Here is a 15001-nt window from a genome sequence, read left to right as displayed (position 1 = left end):
CCTTTATGAACACATCTGTGAAGAAAGCTAGTGGTAAGCATTTGTTTTTCAGATTTGCCACACATTTCGCTAATTTTCCCTTCTTATATAGGGACTCCGAGCAGCAGTCGGACCCAGACAGCAGCAGAGAGCTTTAGGACTCAGAGCAGCAGTCGTACCAGCAGTGGTGAGCGCACCTCATGGCATGCTCTGCTTGTGCACAAACTTAGGCCATACATGGCCTACTTGTGTGCAAGGCGCAAGTTGGCATCTCGACAGAGTGCATTTCTAGTTATTTCTTTGTCCTTTTTTGAGATATTAAAAAGGTCCTTAAATTGTCACTTCACTATCTGGGGAGTGGGGACCCCCCTCAAAATCACATGGGGACCACCTTGGTGGTCCCGACTCCCGACCCACAGGTTGGGAACCACTGATTTACTAGATTACCACAAAGATGATGAGAGAGAGAGAGAGAGAGAGAGGGGGGGGGGGGGGGGGGGGAGAGAGAGAGGGAGAGAGAGAGAGAGAGAGCAGCACAGAGTGAGAGAGAGAGAGAGAGAGAGAGAGAGAGATCCCACAGGTGCTAGGCACTAAATCACTCTTAACTCAAAGCACTCTTTAAGATTTTCCAGGGATTTGCTAAAGCTCCAACACTTTAGATTGCAGTAGTACCTCCCTCAAAGCAGATATGTTCCCTTTGCATGCAACAATGTGCACCGTTTGAAAACACAGTCTCATATACTTAGTTGTGCCGCTGAAGGGGTAACAGTGCAGATAGCACATATAATAGATAAGTGCTCAGACAGAGGGAGAGGGAGGAGGATCCTTTTATCCCGGTTCAATGGTTCAGAGAGAAGGGTGATTAGTTTGTCCCATCTACAAAGTGCTGCTACGTCTTCAGTTACCTAAAGATAAAAGCCCCTAGAGCTTGACATTGTCACGCGAACGGAGAAACAAAAGCCCTGTGCGACCGACTGGCCGGCCGATGCCCCCTGATTTGGGCGCTGCCGTACGCGAGTGTTGCACGGCTGACAATCTATAAAAATCTCAAAAACCGCATCGCCGATGTGACACGTCGCGAGCTTGCCGTTTTCGATTGTATGACACTGTCGTACAACAAAGTATAAGTCACGGTTATAGCGAGTGTGTGTGTGGGGGGGTGGGGGGCGGGGGGCACTGGCCAGCGCTGTGGAATGCCTGTTAAGACGTTTCTTTGTGTGCGTTTTAAAACAAACCAGGCCCCGGCATCACGGCACACACAGCAGACAGCCTAATGCTCCCCTGCATAATTTAATACTGTAACCTTCTCTCCAGGGAAGACAAAGATCGCTTTGAGGACGGCATGAACCCCATAATGAGACGCTGATGAAAGGCACATCCAGGGGGATCATCTCCCACTCCACCCCCCCCCTCCACCCCCCCCCCCCCCCCCCCCCCCCCCCCCCTAGCCCCAGTGACTCGCCATTAGCCCCGCAGAGAGTATAGCTACCTGTACCAGGGGGCTCAGGAGGGAGGGAATTAAGGAAGGGGTAGCAAAGCTGGGCACAATCGCACACGGGTGGTCCAAGTCTGGAGGAGGAAGCAGCGGCTTTCCCTTGAGGACGGCAGTGTGTCCCAAGCTGTTTACAGGAGGGCTTTGCCAAGGGTGCTGTCTAGGTATGCAGGCAATGCGCCGTGGATCACCGGCTGTAAAATCCCATCAAAGACTGCCTGCTCTCAATGGGGTGAAGCTAAGCAGTGTTGTTTTCGTCGACTAATACCATTTTAGTTTTCACTGGTGGAAACTAAATGGAAACTAAATGAAAACAATTAAGCCATGATGACTAAAAGTAAGACAATTTCGTCAACAAATAAAAACAAATAAAAACTAGAATAAAATGTTAGGAAGGGACTAGTGGACAAGAGATCCAGTATAGATAAAAGACAAGTCATTTTATACTTGGCTTCATGCTGAAAATAGCAGTTCTACAAGTTCACAACGCGTCGCAGCGTGGCGCGTTGTGAGCTTGTGGATCGGCTAATTTCAGCAAGTGTAAAAACAGCCATTATGACGGCATCAACGCGCGACAAAATACATTTTAGTCGACTAAATCAACTGTAGATTTAGTCGACTAAAACTAGACTAACACTAACACATTCCATGTGACTAAAATGTGACTAAAACTAAATGAAGTTTCATTCCAAAGACTATGACTAAAACTAAAATAGAAGCTATAAGCTATAAGACTATCCAGAGAGCGAGATGAGCTGTGCTGGCAGCCCCCGGTATGACCCACAGACAGGATCTCCTGTTACCACAACCTCTCCATCATCAGCACCACCACAACGCACGCACACACACACACACACACACACACACACACACACACACACACACACACACACACACACACACACACACACACACACACACACACACACACACACACACACACACACACACACACACACACAACGCACGCACACACACACACACACACACACACACACACACACACACACACACACACACACACACACACACACACACACACACACACACACACCACCACAACGCACGCACACACACACACACACACCACCACAACGCACGCACACACACTCGTGGATCAGAGCTGCTGTGTGGGATAGATTCACGTTCTTCGCTGTATGTGTGTGTGTATGCGTGCGTGCCTGCGTGCGTGCGTGCGTGCGTGCGTGCGTGCGTGCGTGCGTGCGTGCGTGCGTGCGTGCGATCCTCTGCTTCTCAACATGGGGTCCAGGGACCTCCTCAGCTAGATGATTGAACGGATCCTTACGGGTTCATGTTCACACGTCAGTCATTTATTTTCCGTCGTGTGAAACTGGTATAACCACATACATTTCAGTGAGTGGTTTGACAACAGCAAGGATTCTCAACCTTTTTCATTTTGAAAGACCCTAACATGAAATTCATTAGGCCATGGATGCACCCCCATTTGATAAGATTTGTATCACTGTGTCTACTTTACTAGACCTGTACGTGCCCGTCGGCCACCGGCCTACTTGAGAACGATGCAACTTGGGAACATAATAATACCCGTTGTTAACTTGTCATAGCACCCGTTTTAACTATCCGGCTGTGTCCCTTTTGTGCCCATACTGTATATGGAGATCTCTGTATCTGTCTGTCCACCTGTGCCTGAAGAGTGCAAACTGACTGTGAAAAGTGTAGTGGTTAAGTCATCAATTTGCAGGTGTGGGGTTGCCATGCATTGCAATCAATTGGCTGAGGCAGAGGCTGGGAATTGCACAGGTGAGGGGACTTAGGCTGATTAGGCCCACTTGCAGAGCCTGAGCAGAGCCTTTTGGTGGTTCTGGAGAACCCTGCGGGGGTGTGGAACGCGTGTGTTGAATGTGAAGTTGGTGGGTCAAACGGTTCTCGAGTTATGTGCATTACAACCGTACACACACGCAGACACACAGAGACGTGGCGCATTTATAGTAGCATATCCTACTATAAATGCACCACGTCTCTGTGTGTCTACGTGTGTGTGTGTGCGTGTACGGTTGTAATGCACGTAACTCGAGAACCGACCCACCGACTGCACATTCGACACATGCGTTCCACACCCCCACAGGGAGTGCAGTGCCAGGTAACAAGTCGGTCGGACCCACGGTTCTCCAGAACCACCACAAAAGGCTCTGGTCAGGCTCTGCCAGTGGGCCTAATGAGGCCAACTCCTTTCACCTGTGCAATTTCCAGCCTCTGCCTCAGCCAATTGAGGCTCAACCAATCAGGCTCTGCCAGTGGGCCGAATTGATTGCCAAGTACACTTTTCAGTGTCTTCACACACACACAGGAACACAGGCACATACACAGATCTCCATGTGGGACACCGGCTGACAGTTAAAACGGGTGCTATGACAACGTATATCATTAGGTTCCCAAGTTGCATCCTTCCCAAGTAGGCCGGTGGCCGACTGCAACGGGCACATACAGGTCTAGTCCTACTATAATAACGCCACGTCTCTGTCTGCGTGTGCGTACGGTTGTAATGCACATAACTCGAGAACCATTTGACACACGCGTTCGCCCCCACACGCTGCCTCAGCCAATTGATTGCTATGGCAACCCCACACCTGCAAATTGATTACTTCACCACTCCACTTTTCACAGTCAGTTTGCACTCTTCACACACAGGCAGACTGGCAGATACAGAGATCTCCATGTGGGACACAGACAGATAGTTAAAACGGGTGCTATGACAAGTTGACCCTTGACAAGTTGTCCCTACAGGAGCTCCGCATGCACAGGCCCATCTGTATCAAAGCCCTACAGGAGCCCATCTGTATCAAAGCCCTACAGGAGCTCCGCATGCACAGGCCCATCTGTATCAAAGCCCTACAGGAGCCCATCTGTATCAAAGCCCTACAGGAGCTCCGCATGCACAGCCAAAATGCACCTGAGCCAAGCCGTAAACGGGGGATTATCTCTAGCCAAGTCACTCAGCACTCAAACATGAATCTTCAGATCATCAGCGTTTTGCACAGAAATCGCAATGCTAAATTCGACAGTTGCAGGATATTTCTCGACATTCAACACGTTAAGACTTTTCCCCACATAGCAGCAGCACGGTGCAGCAACCCACTTCTGAATGTTCAGTGACGACAGATGAAGTACTGCGGACAAGGCTTTGACTGATAACAGCTGCTGAGGAGCCCGGTAGGACCATCAACCTCTTGACCTTTTGACCTTTCCCTAAAAGAGACTCCACTCAGGGTCCTGTGCCCAGCGTGAGGCGATGTTTGAAGCGACCTTCCTCCTGCCGAGCCGAATATCGAATATCCAACCAACCACACCCCCACCCCCACCCCCCTTTGAGTCGCACAACAAAATCCCAGACGCAGATCGACTGCCTTTACGCCAAATAAATTATCTGTGTAATGTATTGGTTTTCCAAAGAAAAACAACTTTATCTAACATGAAGGGAGTCTGATGCAATGCACAGGTCCTGGGCCTGGTGAGAGCAGGAGTGGACCTGGTGAGACGTAGGAGGGGCCCGGACAGGAGTCAACCCACAGAGCCTAGTCCTTCCACGCGCCAGAATCTGGTTCTCCCAGTCCCAGCAGAGTAGTTCCGGAGCGACGGATTGTGTGGCCTTGCTCATTCCCTGATGGACTGAGTAGCTACTGGGATGTAAGTCGGGATTTGATCAACCCCGGCTGGGTCGCCTGAGTGAGGGGTATGATGTTGGTAGACCCGAAACCCTGTTGACCTCAGGATACGTCCCAGGTGCATCCATGCGATGTGTTTTTAGCTATGAAGTGAGAGAAAGAAGGCAAATATATAAGGATTACTCACGATACAGGCAACCGGCCTCCCCGTTGAGTTGAGACCATCCAGGGCAGCACTTGTAGACCGTCTGGTAATCCTGCCTGTAGACTTGTCTGTATGCAGTGTAGTACGCCGTCCTGTCAATCACAACAAGTATGTCCATTTAAAACCCCTTTTTAGACCTGAGCTCCATTCTACAAAATGTCTTCTAAATCATGACAGTTTTCTGGAAAAACCCTATGTTTCTATGTCAGTGGTGCTCAAACTATGTCATGTCAAGGACCCCCAGAATTATATGTAATTGGCCTCCGACCCGCATCTGAAAATATGTTGTTCCAGGGACGCGTGTGTGCGTGCGTGTGTGTGTGCATGCGTGCATAGCATGCGTGCGTGCGTAGTAGTAGAGGTTTAACTACGTTTTGGACATCACATGTCCTTAAACCACACAGAACCCCTGTGATATTTGAAGTGTAAATTATGACTTTGTTCAGTGGATCCAAATATAGCATTTATAGCAACACGTGTGTATGTGGCATGTGCATGTGTACGCCTGCGAGTGTACACATGTATACGAGTACAGTGTGTCTATGCGTGCGTGCGTGCGTGCGTGCGTGCGTGCGTGCGTGCGTGCGTGCGTGCGTGCGTGCGTGCGTGCGTGCGTGCGTGCGTGTGTGCGTGCGTGCACATATGTCATAATCATTTAAGCAAGTTATTTTCCGTTTAATAACGCTTCTAGAAGTGGTTTCTTGGATTATGAAGAAAACAAACCTAATCTTGACAGATAATCTGCCCCAACCTCTCCCACTCTTTTAAGTCACGTTAACAGCATAATAATCAGCAAACATCTTCCCAGGCTTTTAAGCGACTATTTCAAAGTGTGAGACTACGAGGGCTCTACTTCAGACTGTGGTGTAGATCCCTGTACTTTAGAGCCCCCTCTCTCATTGCTCCATAGTCATTAGGCGTCGTGGTCGAGGAGGAGAAGAAGAAAAAGAAGGAGGAAAAAAAAACTGGTTTGTTTATCGGCAAGTAATTGTGGCCTTGGCTGTGCCTTCAAAGAACGCTTTGACTTTGTACCGTGGTAAATATATACGGAGAAAGCGGGCAAGAGTGGCACACACACATAAACACTCAAAATCCCTGAGTGTTAAAATTGGCCTTTACAGGTCCAAAACGGAGGATTTTGTAGTGTAGTACTAGTGACTCACAGGGACAGTCAAAGGGATTAGGCACTGGGAGTCTCCTTCTAAAGGTATGTGGAACCCTGGAGACGCCTGTGTGAGTTAAATGGCTGGTGAATGCTGGTGAAACAGGGCGACACCTTGCACTTATACCTGTATGAGAGGACCCAATGCGTTTGATCACAGAACACAGAAGAGAAAGAGAGCGAAAGACACAGACAGACAGGAATAATTTAAGTGAAGGAAAAGGGAGGAGGTGAGGGAGCCAGCCAGACAGACAGCATTGTCTCGGATATTATATACCAGGGTGGAATTCGTTTACGGATGCATGGCGTCCCTCTGTGTTTAGACTTTTAAGTTTTTAACTTCGCAAGTATTACTTTGTCAGTATAGAAAGTTAAAACACTATGGGCTCCATTTTCGTCACCGCTAACCCTTATCCCTAAACTTCTTTGCCTTTTTTGTTTTTTTTACTATTTTGCAAAACATTTTTGAATAGTTAAAATGGCCAGTCTACAAGCTCACAACGTGTCAATGTAGATTGGCTAGTTGAACTAATCACAAATATTTTTCAAAATAGTAAAAAAAGAAAGGCAAAGAAGTTTATGGATAAGGAGTTTAGCGGTGACAAAAATGGAGCCCAATGTTCTCTAATCTCTATACAAAATCATAAATAGGGCATTATACTCTTGCCAGAATTTAAAGGAACACAGGAGGGAAATGTAATATATTCCTTGATAAGCCAATAATGCTGCTGCTCTGACGAAACTCTGTCTATAATCACTAATCAGTACAACTGATGATATTTCTAATAATGTGATTAATCTGTTCTCAAATCTTCTATTAATGGCCAGGTGTGATGTCATGCTCATTTCAGCACGGCTGGAGAGCCTATTTCAATGAATGCTTGGTCAGAAGAACTGCCTGTACTAATATAAATATTTCATTCCACTTTTGTCTTTGTTGGGCGACTCCTCTGCGTACCACAGGTTTTTTACACGTACCACAGGTTGAGAATCACTGCTTTACACTATCACCAGTTTTTTACACGTATACCACAGGTTGAGAATCACTGCTTTACACTATCACCAGTTTTTTACACGTATACCACAGGTTGAGAATCACTGCTTTACACTATCACCAGTTTTTTACACGTATACCACAGGTTGAGAATCACTGCTTTACACTATCACCAGTTTTTTACACGTATACCACAGGTTGAGAATCACTGCTTTACACTATATCCGTCCTCACTCCTCACTAGTGCTGCTAACTATAGGATGGTACCATGTAGGGCTTTAAGCAACTAGTCAACTATTCAACTAGTCGACTAGTACATCCACTAGTCGACCTTGTTGGTACTAGTTGACTAGTACCCTTCTTTTTCCCCCCCGTTTTTGTAGGCCTCAAGATCAGCTAGAATGCTAGATTATAGTCACCAATGTACACAGTTTTTTAAATGTACAAATATCATAAAAAATAAAAAATAAATACATAATAGGTAGTTAAACGACTAGTTGACTAGTAAACTAGGCAATTAATCAACTAGTAAAAATCACTAGAAGTGAAAGCCCAGAAAGTACCATTTCTGTCGACTCTTTCTGCGTTTCAGAAGCAGGCTGTTGACATTTGTACCTGCCGATTACATTAGAGGGGAGTTCGAGCAAGATTTCAAATGTTTTAATAATGACTTCTAATGTTTTCCGTCCGTCCGTCCGTCTGTCTGTCTGTTAGCAGGATATCTAGAGCACTTACGGATGGATTTGTCACAAAACTTGTGAACTGATTTACATAACATGACTCTACTAACCCATTTAGGCCTGACCTTTTTTAAATATTATAAATATATATAAATATTTTCACGATTTTTCAAAAATAGCAGACCTACAAGCTTGTAGATCTGCTATTTTTCAATAGCTAAATTATAACATAATGTTTAAAACACCAAAAGGGGTTCCCGCCCAAAATGGGCTAAGGAGGTAGTAATTAACTGGCCATGTCCTATTACATGGCCAGTTAATTAGAAGTAATTAGTAGTAATTAACTGGCCATGTCCTATTACCGTTTCAATGTTTCAACCTCCAGAGGCCGCTGACTGTTGCTGTGCGATAATGCAGTGGGTTTTCAACCCTTTTCATATCAAGGCCCATTATTTATTTGGCATTTGAGCCACGGTGGACCACCTTTTGATGAGATTTAGCCTCAATTTAGCCCCAATATTTTTGTTATCATGAGATTTTGTCCACAATTCCCATGTTGTATTGATGTGATACGATATAGGAGATAACAGGCAAACGTTGATCAAAATAACGCTTCTTCTACATTCTCTAATTGTGTAGACTTCTTGTACATTAAGTAATGCAAGATGTTTAACAATATTATAACTTCTTGAGAGTGTAAAATGAAACCAAATGGACCCTTACGGGTGCATTTGGTTTCATTTTACACTCACAAGAGTTAAAGATCTACTGTATAAGGGTCCATTTGGTTACCAATTCTCCATCCTTTAGCTGGGGACCACCTGGAACCCCCTCAAGGACCACTGGTGGTCCCCGGATCACTAGTTGAAGACCACTGCTATAATGCATCATGAAGTTCTATTGGCCAAAATGGGAAAAGGCACAGAAGCACTGCCTCACATTATGAACGGACTACTATTCAGGTGGTATAGTTTCCACAGCAGATTCCATTGCACTAGATTCATTCATATTACTGTATACATTTTTTTAATTCATTGATAGAATCATAATCTGATATGTTCACTCATTCAGTTGGAAATAAAAACGTCTGGGTTTCTGAGGCTACTCATTCAGAGACGCGGTGCAGTTATAGGACTAGAATCTAAGGCCATGATTTATCTTTTTATCAAAGATAAAAGATAGATTGTTTATTCTTATTTATCTTGGTTTGGTTCTAGACTCTCTTGTACCTGTATACCTTCACCTGTGTTTTCATTCTCACTGCTGCTGCTATGACAGCTGAATTTCCATCCAGGGCTCAATAACGCTTTATCTTCTATTATTCTCGTATATTAGCTTGGAAATCCCCCTCCGATGATGTCATCGGGAGGTCAATCTTTCAAGCTATCCCACAGCCACACCTCTGAGACACAGAGTGGCGCAGACAGAAATGCTATAGCATCCTACAGTGATCATTTAAGCCCTCGCTTAAATGATAGAGATAAGGTGGAGGAAAGGTGAAAGGTGTTCCCTTTAAAACATTTAGACCTGAGGGCGATTCTACAAAACAGTTTTCTGAAAAACCCATGTTGCTATGTCATGTCATGTCATTCTCAAACATTTTCATGTCAAGGACCCCCAAAAATATATGTAATTGGCCGCCGACCCCCATCTGAAAATATGTTGTTCCAGGGACCTCTCCGAAGCAAAGATTGGAGTTAAAATCGTTCACTGTGAAAGAATATATATTCAAAGATTTGCACTACATTTTCACGATTTAAAAGAAATAGCAGACCTACAAACTCATAGTGCGGCACCTGTAGATCTGCTATTTTTCAACAGCTAAAGTACAACATAATTCTTAAAACACCAAAAGGGGTTCCCGCGCAAAATGGGTTAAACCTCACGGTATAGGAGGTGATGATAGCGCCCAGTGTTCAGGACTCAGATCTAGTTATTACTGTAAAAATCACACCCGTGTGAACTGAGTGGTGCAAGGTCTTATATAGTCTGATCAGCTATGTCAGTGACGTCACACACTAACCATAGCAACCATGCTCGTTTTTTTGGTACGAACAAACACGGGCACACGGGACACGGGTACAAAGCCAGTTGTTGGAGTGGTTTGCACCACTCAAAAAGGTGGGAAGGGTAAATGATAGATACTGTAGGGAGAGAGAGAGAGAGAGAGAGAGAGAGAGAGAGAGACAGGGTAGTGTTTTGGGTACATTACTCACCTCCTCTCATATCCCATGCACCACGTCTGTCCCAGGCAGCCTTGCTTCCACACCTTGACCATGCGTGTGAAGGCCTGTACACAGGGCTGCCTCTGGGCAACCAGCGTCACCTCCCTCTCCACGCACACGTTGGGCCTGGATGGGAAATGGTGTAAAAAAAAAAGAAGAAGAAATACTTAAGTTGTCAAACTGTTCCACTGTGTTGTACAGATGGATAAGATAGTGTTCTACCAATTTATGAGGACTCTTGTACCAGGAAATGTTTTAGTGAAGACAGACAGGACAAGGCTTTCGTGAGACTTTTTTTTTGTTTTTCGGGCCCTCTACAATGTAATGCCCGTGGGGGCATTTTACTGAAAAATGTCAGGGTGCTTATGCTGTCTATTTTGGGGGATTTTAAAGGACTTAGGGGGGGAAATTCCACACGCACTATACCTGCTCTCTACTACACACTTCAGAGGACAAACACTGCAACACACAAGACACTACCTGCAGTTAAAACGCAAAGCAAATGTTCAATTAACATGTGCTAGCTGTAAAAGACATGAAGGGAGAAGCTGGCTACTTTAGATTTTATTTTATTTACTGTTAATAATTCCAAATCAGAAAAGAAAACTGTGTCCACGGAATAAAACAAATCTTCAAAGGTTTGTAGATGTGTGTGAAGGCGCAACAAAATCATGAAATTCAAACACTAATGAAGTCATGAACCTGTTGTGGAAAAAGAAAAGTGGTTATCACGAACAGCATGATTTACAAGACAGCACACGTCAAAAGATTTATAGCATCCTTAACTGGGAATACTCTAATGACATGGTTTCAGGCATGTCCGCTGACTCCGCCTATACTGTGCACACGACTTTCTACATCAGGAAAGAGAAGCATACAGTTACATTTTCACCCCAGGTATAGAGCAACGTAAGCTTACAGCTATTCTTTCCCCTCCTGCACACAATAGTCTGTCTGGGTTTTACAAGCAGTCTGAGTGCTATTGATGTCGTTCGCACCATTCCCCGAATTGCTCGCAGTGCTCCAAAACTGTCTCAAATGTGCAACTGGATATGGCAGCCGGCAGGCTTGTGGAGATTGCTCTCCAAGGGCAGACAGTGTGGAGCGGCTTTCTAGGTGTTACGCATCATTTATAATCCACTGTACGACGGTGTCGCGCAGAGGACGTGCAGAGAGTGTTAGAGAGGCAGGGGCTGAAATCCCGTTAAGAAGGCACTTTTGGACAAAAAATTGCGAAAATAGCAGATCTACAAGCTCACACCGCGTCACGCTGCGACGCGTTGAGCTTGTAGATCTGCTATTTTCGGGGCACAACCCAGTACCCTTTAGCTATAGTGGAGATGCGGTGTACGACATGGATTTCTAAACATATTTGTTCAACGCAAAATACTGCGTTCGAGTTCAGGAGACTTCGGGAAAGAATTCTCCTGAATGCTGCCTTCCAGAATGGCATGGAAAGGAGTGCATTTCTTTCACTATAGTAATTAGTTGCATTCGTGGTCTGGAGAGGGCAGTTGTTTTACAAATGGGTAAAAGGGCAGGGGCTGAAGCCCCCTTTGATGTCTATGCATGCACGTCCCTGGTGTGTGGGACGTGCTAAAAATAGCCACGCTGAAGCTCACCCATGATGCGAGACGTTGTCAGATTGTGGATCTGCTGATCGACACGCGACACAGTCGTACACTAGGCGCGTATAAATCATCTAGAGTTGTTCCGATAGTCCGACTGGTATCGGTTACTCGGGCCGATACCACCCTCAAGTACACATACTCGGTACTCGGAACCGGCCCGATACTTTGACCCGAGTACCAAAACATCCAATTTACACTAGGCTGAACAAATGCAACGGGACTTACGGGAGCAAGTCTGACCCAACACTGCAGCAAATCGCCAAAAACAGCCGAACTACAAGCATAAATGACAACTGACAAGTGTAGATCAGAGATCCATTTGCATCTATGAGAAAAAGGGGGTAAAATAAGTGGTTACTCGACAAAAATAAAAAGTACTCGTATCGGTACTCGGTATCGACGAGTACTAAAAATGAAGTACAATTAAGTAAAAAAATGGTATCGGGACAACTCTAAAATCATCAGTCATGTGGAGATTCCCTTCTCCAACCACGGGATCATCCACAACCACCACTGATGCACTAAACAAATCATCACAGAGCTGCACGTGGACCTGTTTTTAGAAACTGAACCAGCATGGCTTACATACAACAACAATGAAATGACAATGGCCTAAAACACACAACAACGCCATACTGTACATGTTTTCAACCCTTTTCATTAAAAAAATCTATTATTTATTGTGCATTTGAGCCACGGACCACCATTTGATGACATTTAGCCTCTCAGACCCAAAACTTTGAATATTTTTGTTGGAATTGTCGTTGGATACGATTTTGTCCACAATTCCATGCTGTATTGATGTGGTACCATTAGGAGAGATAACAGGCAAACATTGATAACAAATTACAATTCTTCTACATTCTCTAATTGTGAATACGTCTTGTAAATTAAATAATGCAGATGTTTAACAATAATTTAGCTCTTAAGAGAGTGTAAAATGAAACCAATTGGACCCATACAAGATCTACAAGGGTCCATTTGGTTACCAACTCTCCATCATTTAGCTGGGGACCACCTGGAACCTCCTCAAGGACCACTGGGGTGGTGGTCCCCGGACCACTGGTTGAAAACCACTGGCCTAAAAACACACAACACCAAATATTGTTGGAAGCGTTTGGTTGATAATTGCCAGGTTTTTACCCATATTATGTGACTGACTGGCATTTCCCTTTTGAGAAGGTTAAAACAAGCAAGTCCTTGTCACACAGATAGGAATGCAGCATCATCAGTAATCTGCAGGGTATAGCAGGGTATAATCATGGGAATTACAGTACAGTCATAGTGTGGTCACTGTGGGATGCAATAAAGAGCATGGTGTTCAGACGGTAACAGGTACGGTCGCCTTTCCATCTCGCCCACTACTCTACCTAGCTGTGAATAACAAACATAATTCATGTTGGTGATTATATAAAAGGTATTATCATATTAATTTATCATTGTTAAGTTCACTGTGTATATCCACGGGCATAATAGCATGATGATCATCATGGAAGAAATGTGTTTACAAAAAATAAATTAACTGCTAGAAGGTCCTAAATTAAGTTAATTAAGCAGTCACCCTCTCTGTGTCATGTTATTCTTTCTTAATTTTACACAGTATAGAGATCGACTATATAGTATATACAATCAAATAAATCTGTATACAAGATCATTTCAGATTTCAGAGAGGGAGGGAAATACTAAATGAACTATAAATAACTACATTAAAACATTTCACGGGACGAGTTGGTAAAGGGGCGAGTCGTTTGGTACACATTATTACTTCGACCTGTCATACTGTGGCTTTCTTGCCTCTCCAAGAAATGTGTAAAATACAGCCTTGACACAGTGCTCCCTGTCTTCAAACCTGTGTCTTTACTTTAGGCTGTGGTTGTTAGTTTGGGACCCACATAACCACAAGTTTGTGCATGTCCAGGTAAAATACAAATAGCTAATTTATTCTCCTCTCTGCTATAAAGTGACATTCCTAAAAATGAAGCTATCTATGAATGAAAATGTGTTGAGAATCTGCCGACTGATGTGAAAAAAGTTCATATTGTTCTTTATATCCCTGAAGCAGTTATGAATAGCCTATTTTGTCATATACTACCTGAACTATAGCTTTTTATTTTTGTTCCATTAAATATCTGAGGATACATAGACATGTTATACTCACATATAGGGTTGGAGATTGTTTGCAATACCATAACGGGATGCAGCAGCGGAAACCTCACCGAGAAACAGTAGAAAAAACGAAAAAGCAATAATAATATCCATCATTTCGACCTCCTCTTGCAATACAATGGAAAATGTTCACGAATAACGCTCTAAGTCATTCATAAATGCTCACTGCATAGCAGGATTTTCACCATAAATAATAATAATAATAAAGGTGGGGGGGAAAAATCCAAGGAATCAACTTGAAGAAACTTTTTAAACGGCTCCCCAGAAGTTCGGCTACTGTATAAAGTGCGCGACACACATGTTGCAGCCGGCTCGTAGCCTAGTAGTAGCAGCAGCAGCGGTATTTGAAACACTGACACCACCAGACACAGATCACCACCTCCACTGCATTTAGTGCAGATTGATACTATGCTGTTGGTTGGACGCACATGCGTGCGAGAGAGAGAGACTCGTGGAAGCTGAAGTGGTTTGACTCCCATTGACTTGGTAATGATGTCTGGCAGGCTAGCCCAGTCAGGGGAGGGTGGATGGGGGAGGATGAGATGCGGCCGGCTGCTGCCTGCCTGCCTGCCACCTATAATAAAAGCCTTAATTTATGCGTCGTTTAAACCAGTGGTTTCCAAACTTTTTCATGTCAAGGACCCCCAAATGGACACTAATTAGCCCGCGGACCCCCATTTGAAAAGATAGGCCTATGCCAAGGACCCCCATAAGAGGAGATTTTTACGACTCTAGCAATGATTTCAACCAGTTTAATTTCAAGGACTACCAGTTTGACATGCAATTAATAGGGTCCATTTGTACACTCTCAGAGGGTCCATTT

The 15001-nt window shown here is 44.5% G+C and overlaps 1 protein-coding gene across 1 annotated transcript in view; it reads right to left on the bottom strand.

Annotated features, from left to right (window-relative positions):
* The window catches only part of megf6b (multiple EGF-like-domains 6b), a gene marked incomplete at its 5' end in the record, with an annotated part of 186077 nt that extends 171806 nt beyond the window's left edge, over positions 1–14271 (bottom strand). Inside the window, 3 exon segments of the mRNA XM_079510418.1 lie at positions 5303–5412; positions 10373–10507; positions 14171–14271. Coding sequence (XP_079366544.1) covers positions 5303–5412; positions 10373–10507; positions 14171–14271 — 346 coding nt within the window.
* Positions 14272–15001: the final 730 nt, after the last annotated feature.

The sequence above is a fragment of the Electrona antarctica genome (genome assembly GCF_951216825.1).
Source record: "Electrona antarctica genome assembly, chromosome: 9".
In the NCBI taxonomy this organism is placed as follows: Eukaryota; Metazoa; Chordata; class Actinopteri; order Myctophiformes; family Myctophidae; genus Electrona; species Electrona antarctica.
The sequence above is the reverse complement of the archived record's forward strand: the minus strand, read 5'-3'. Positions and strand labels throughout refer to the sequence as shown.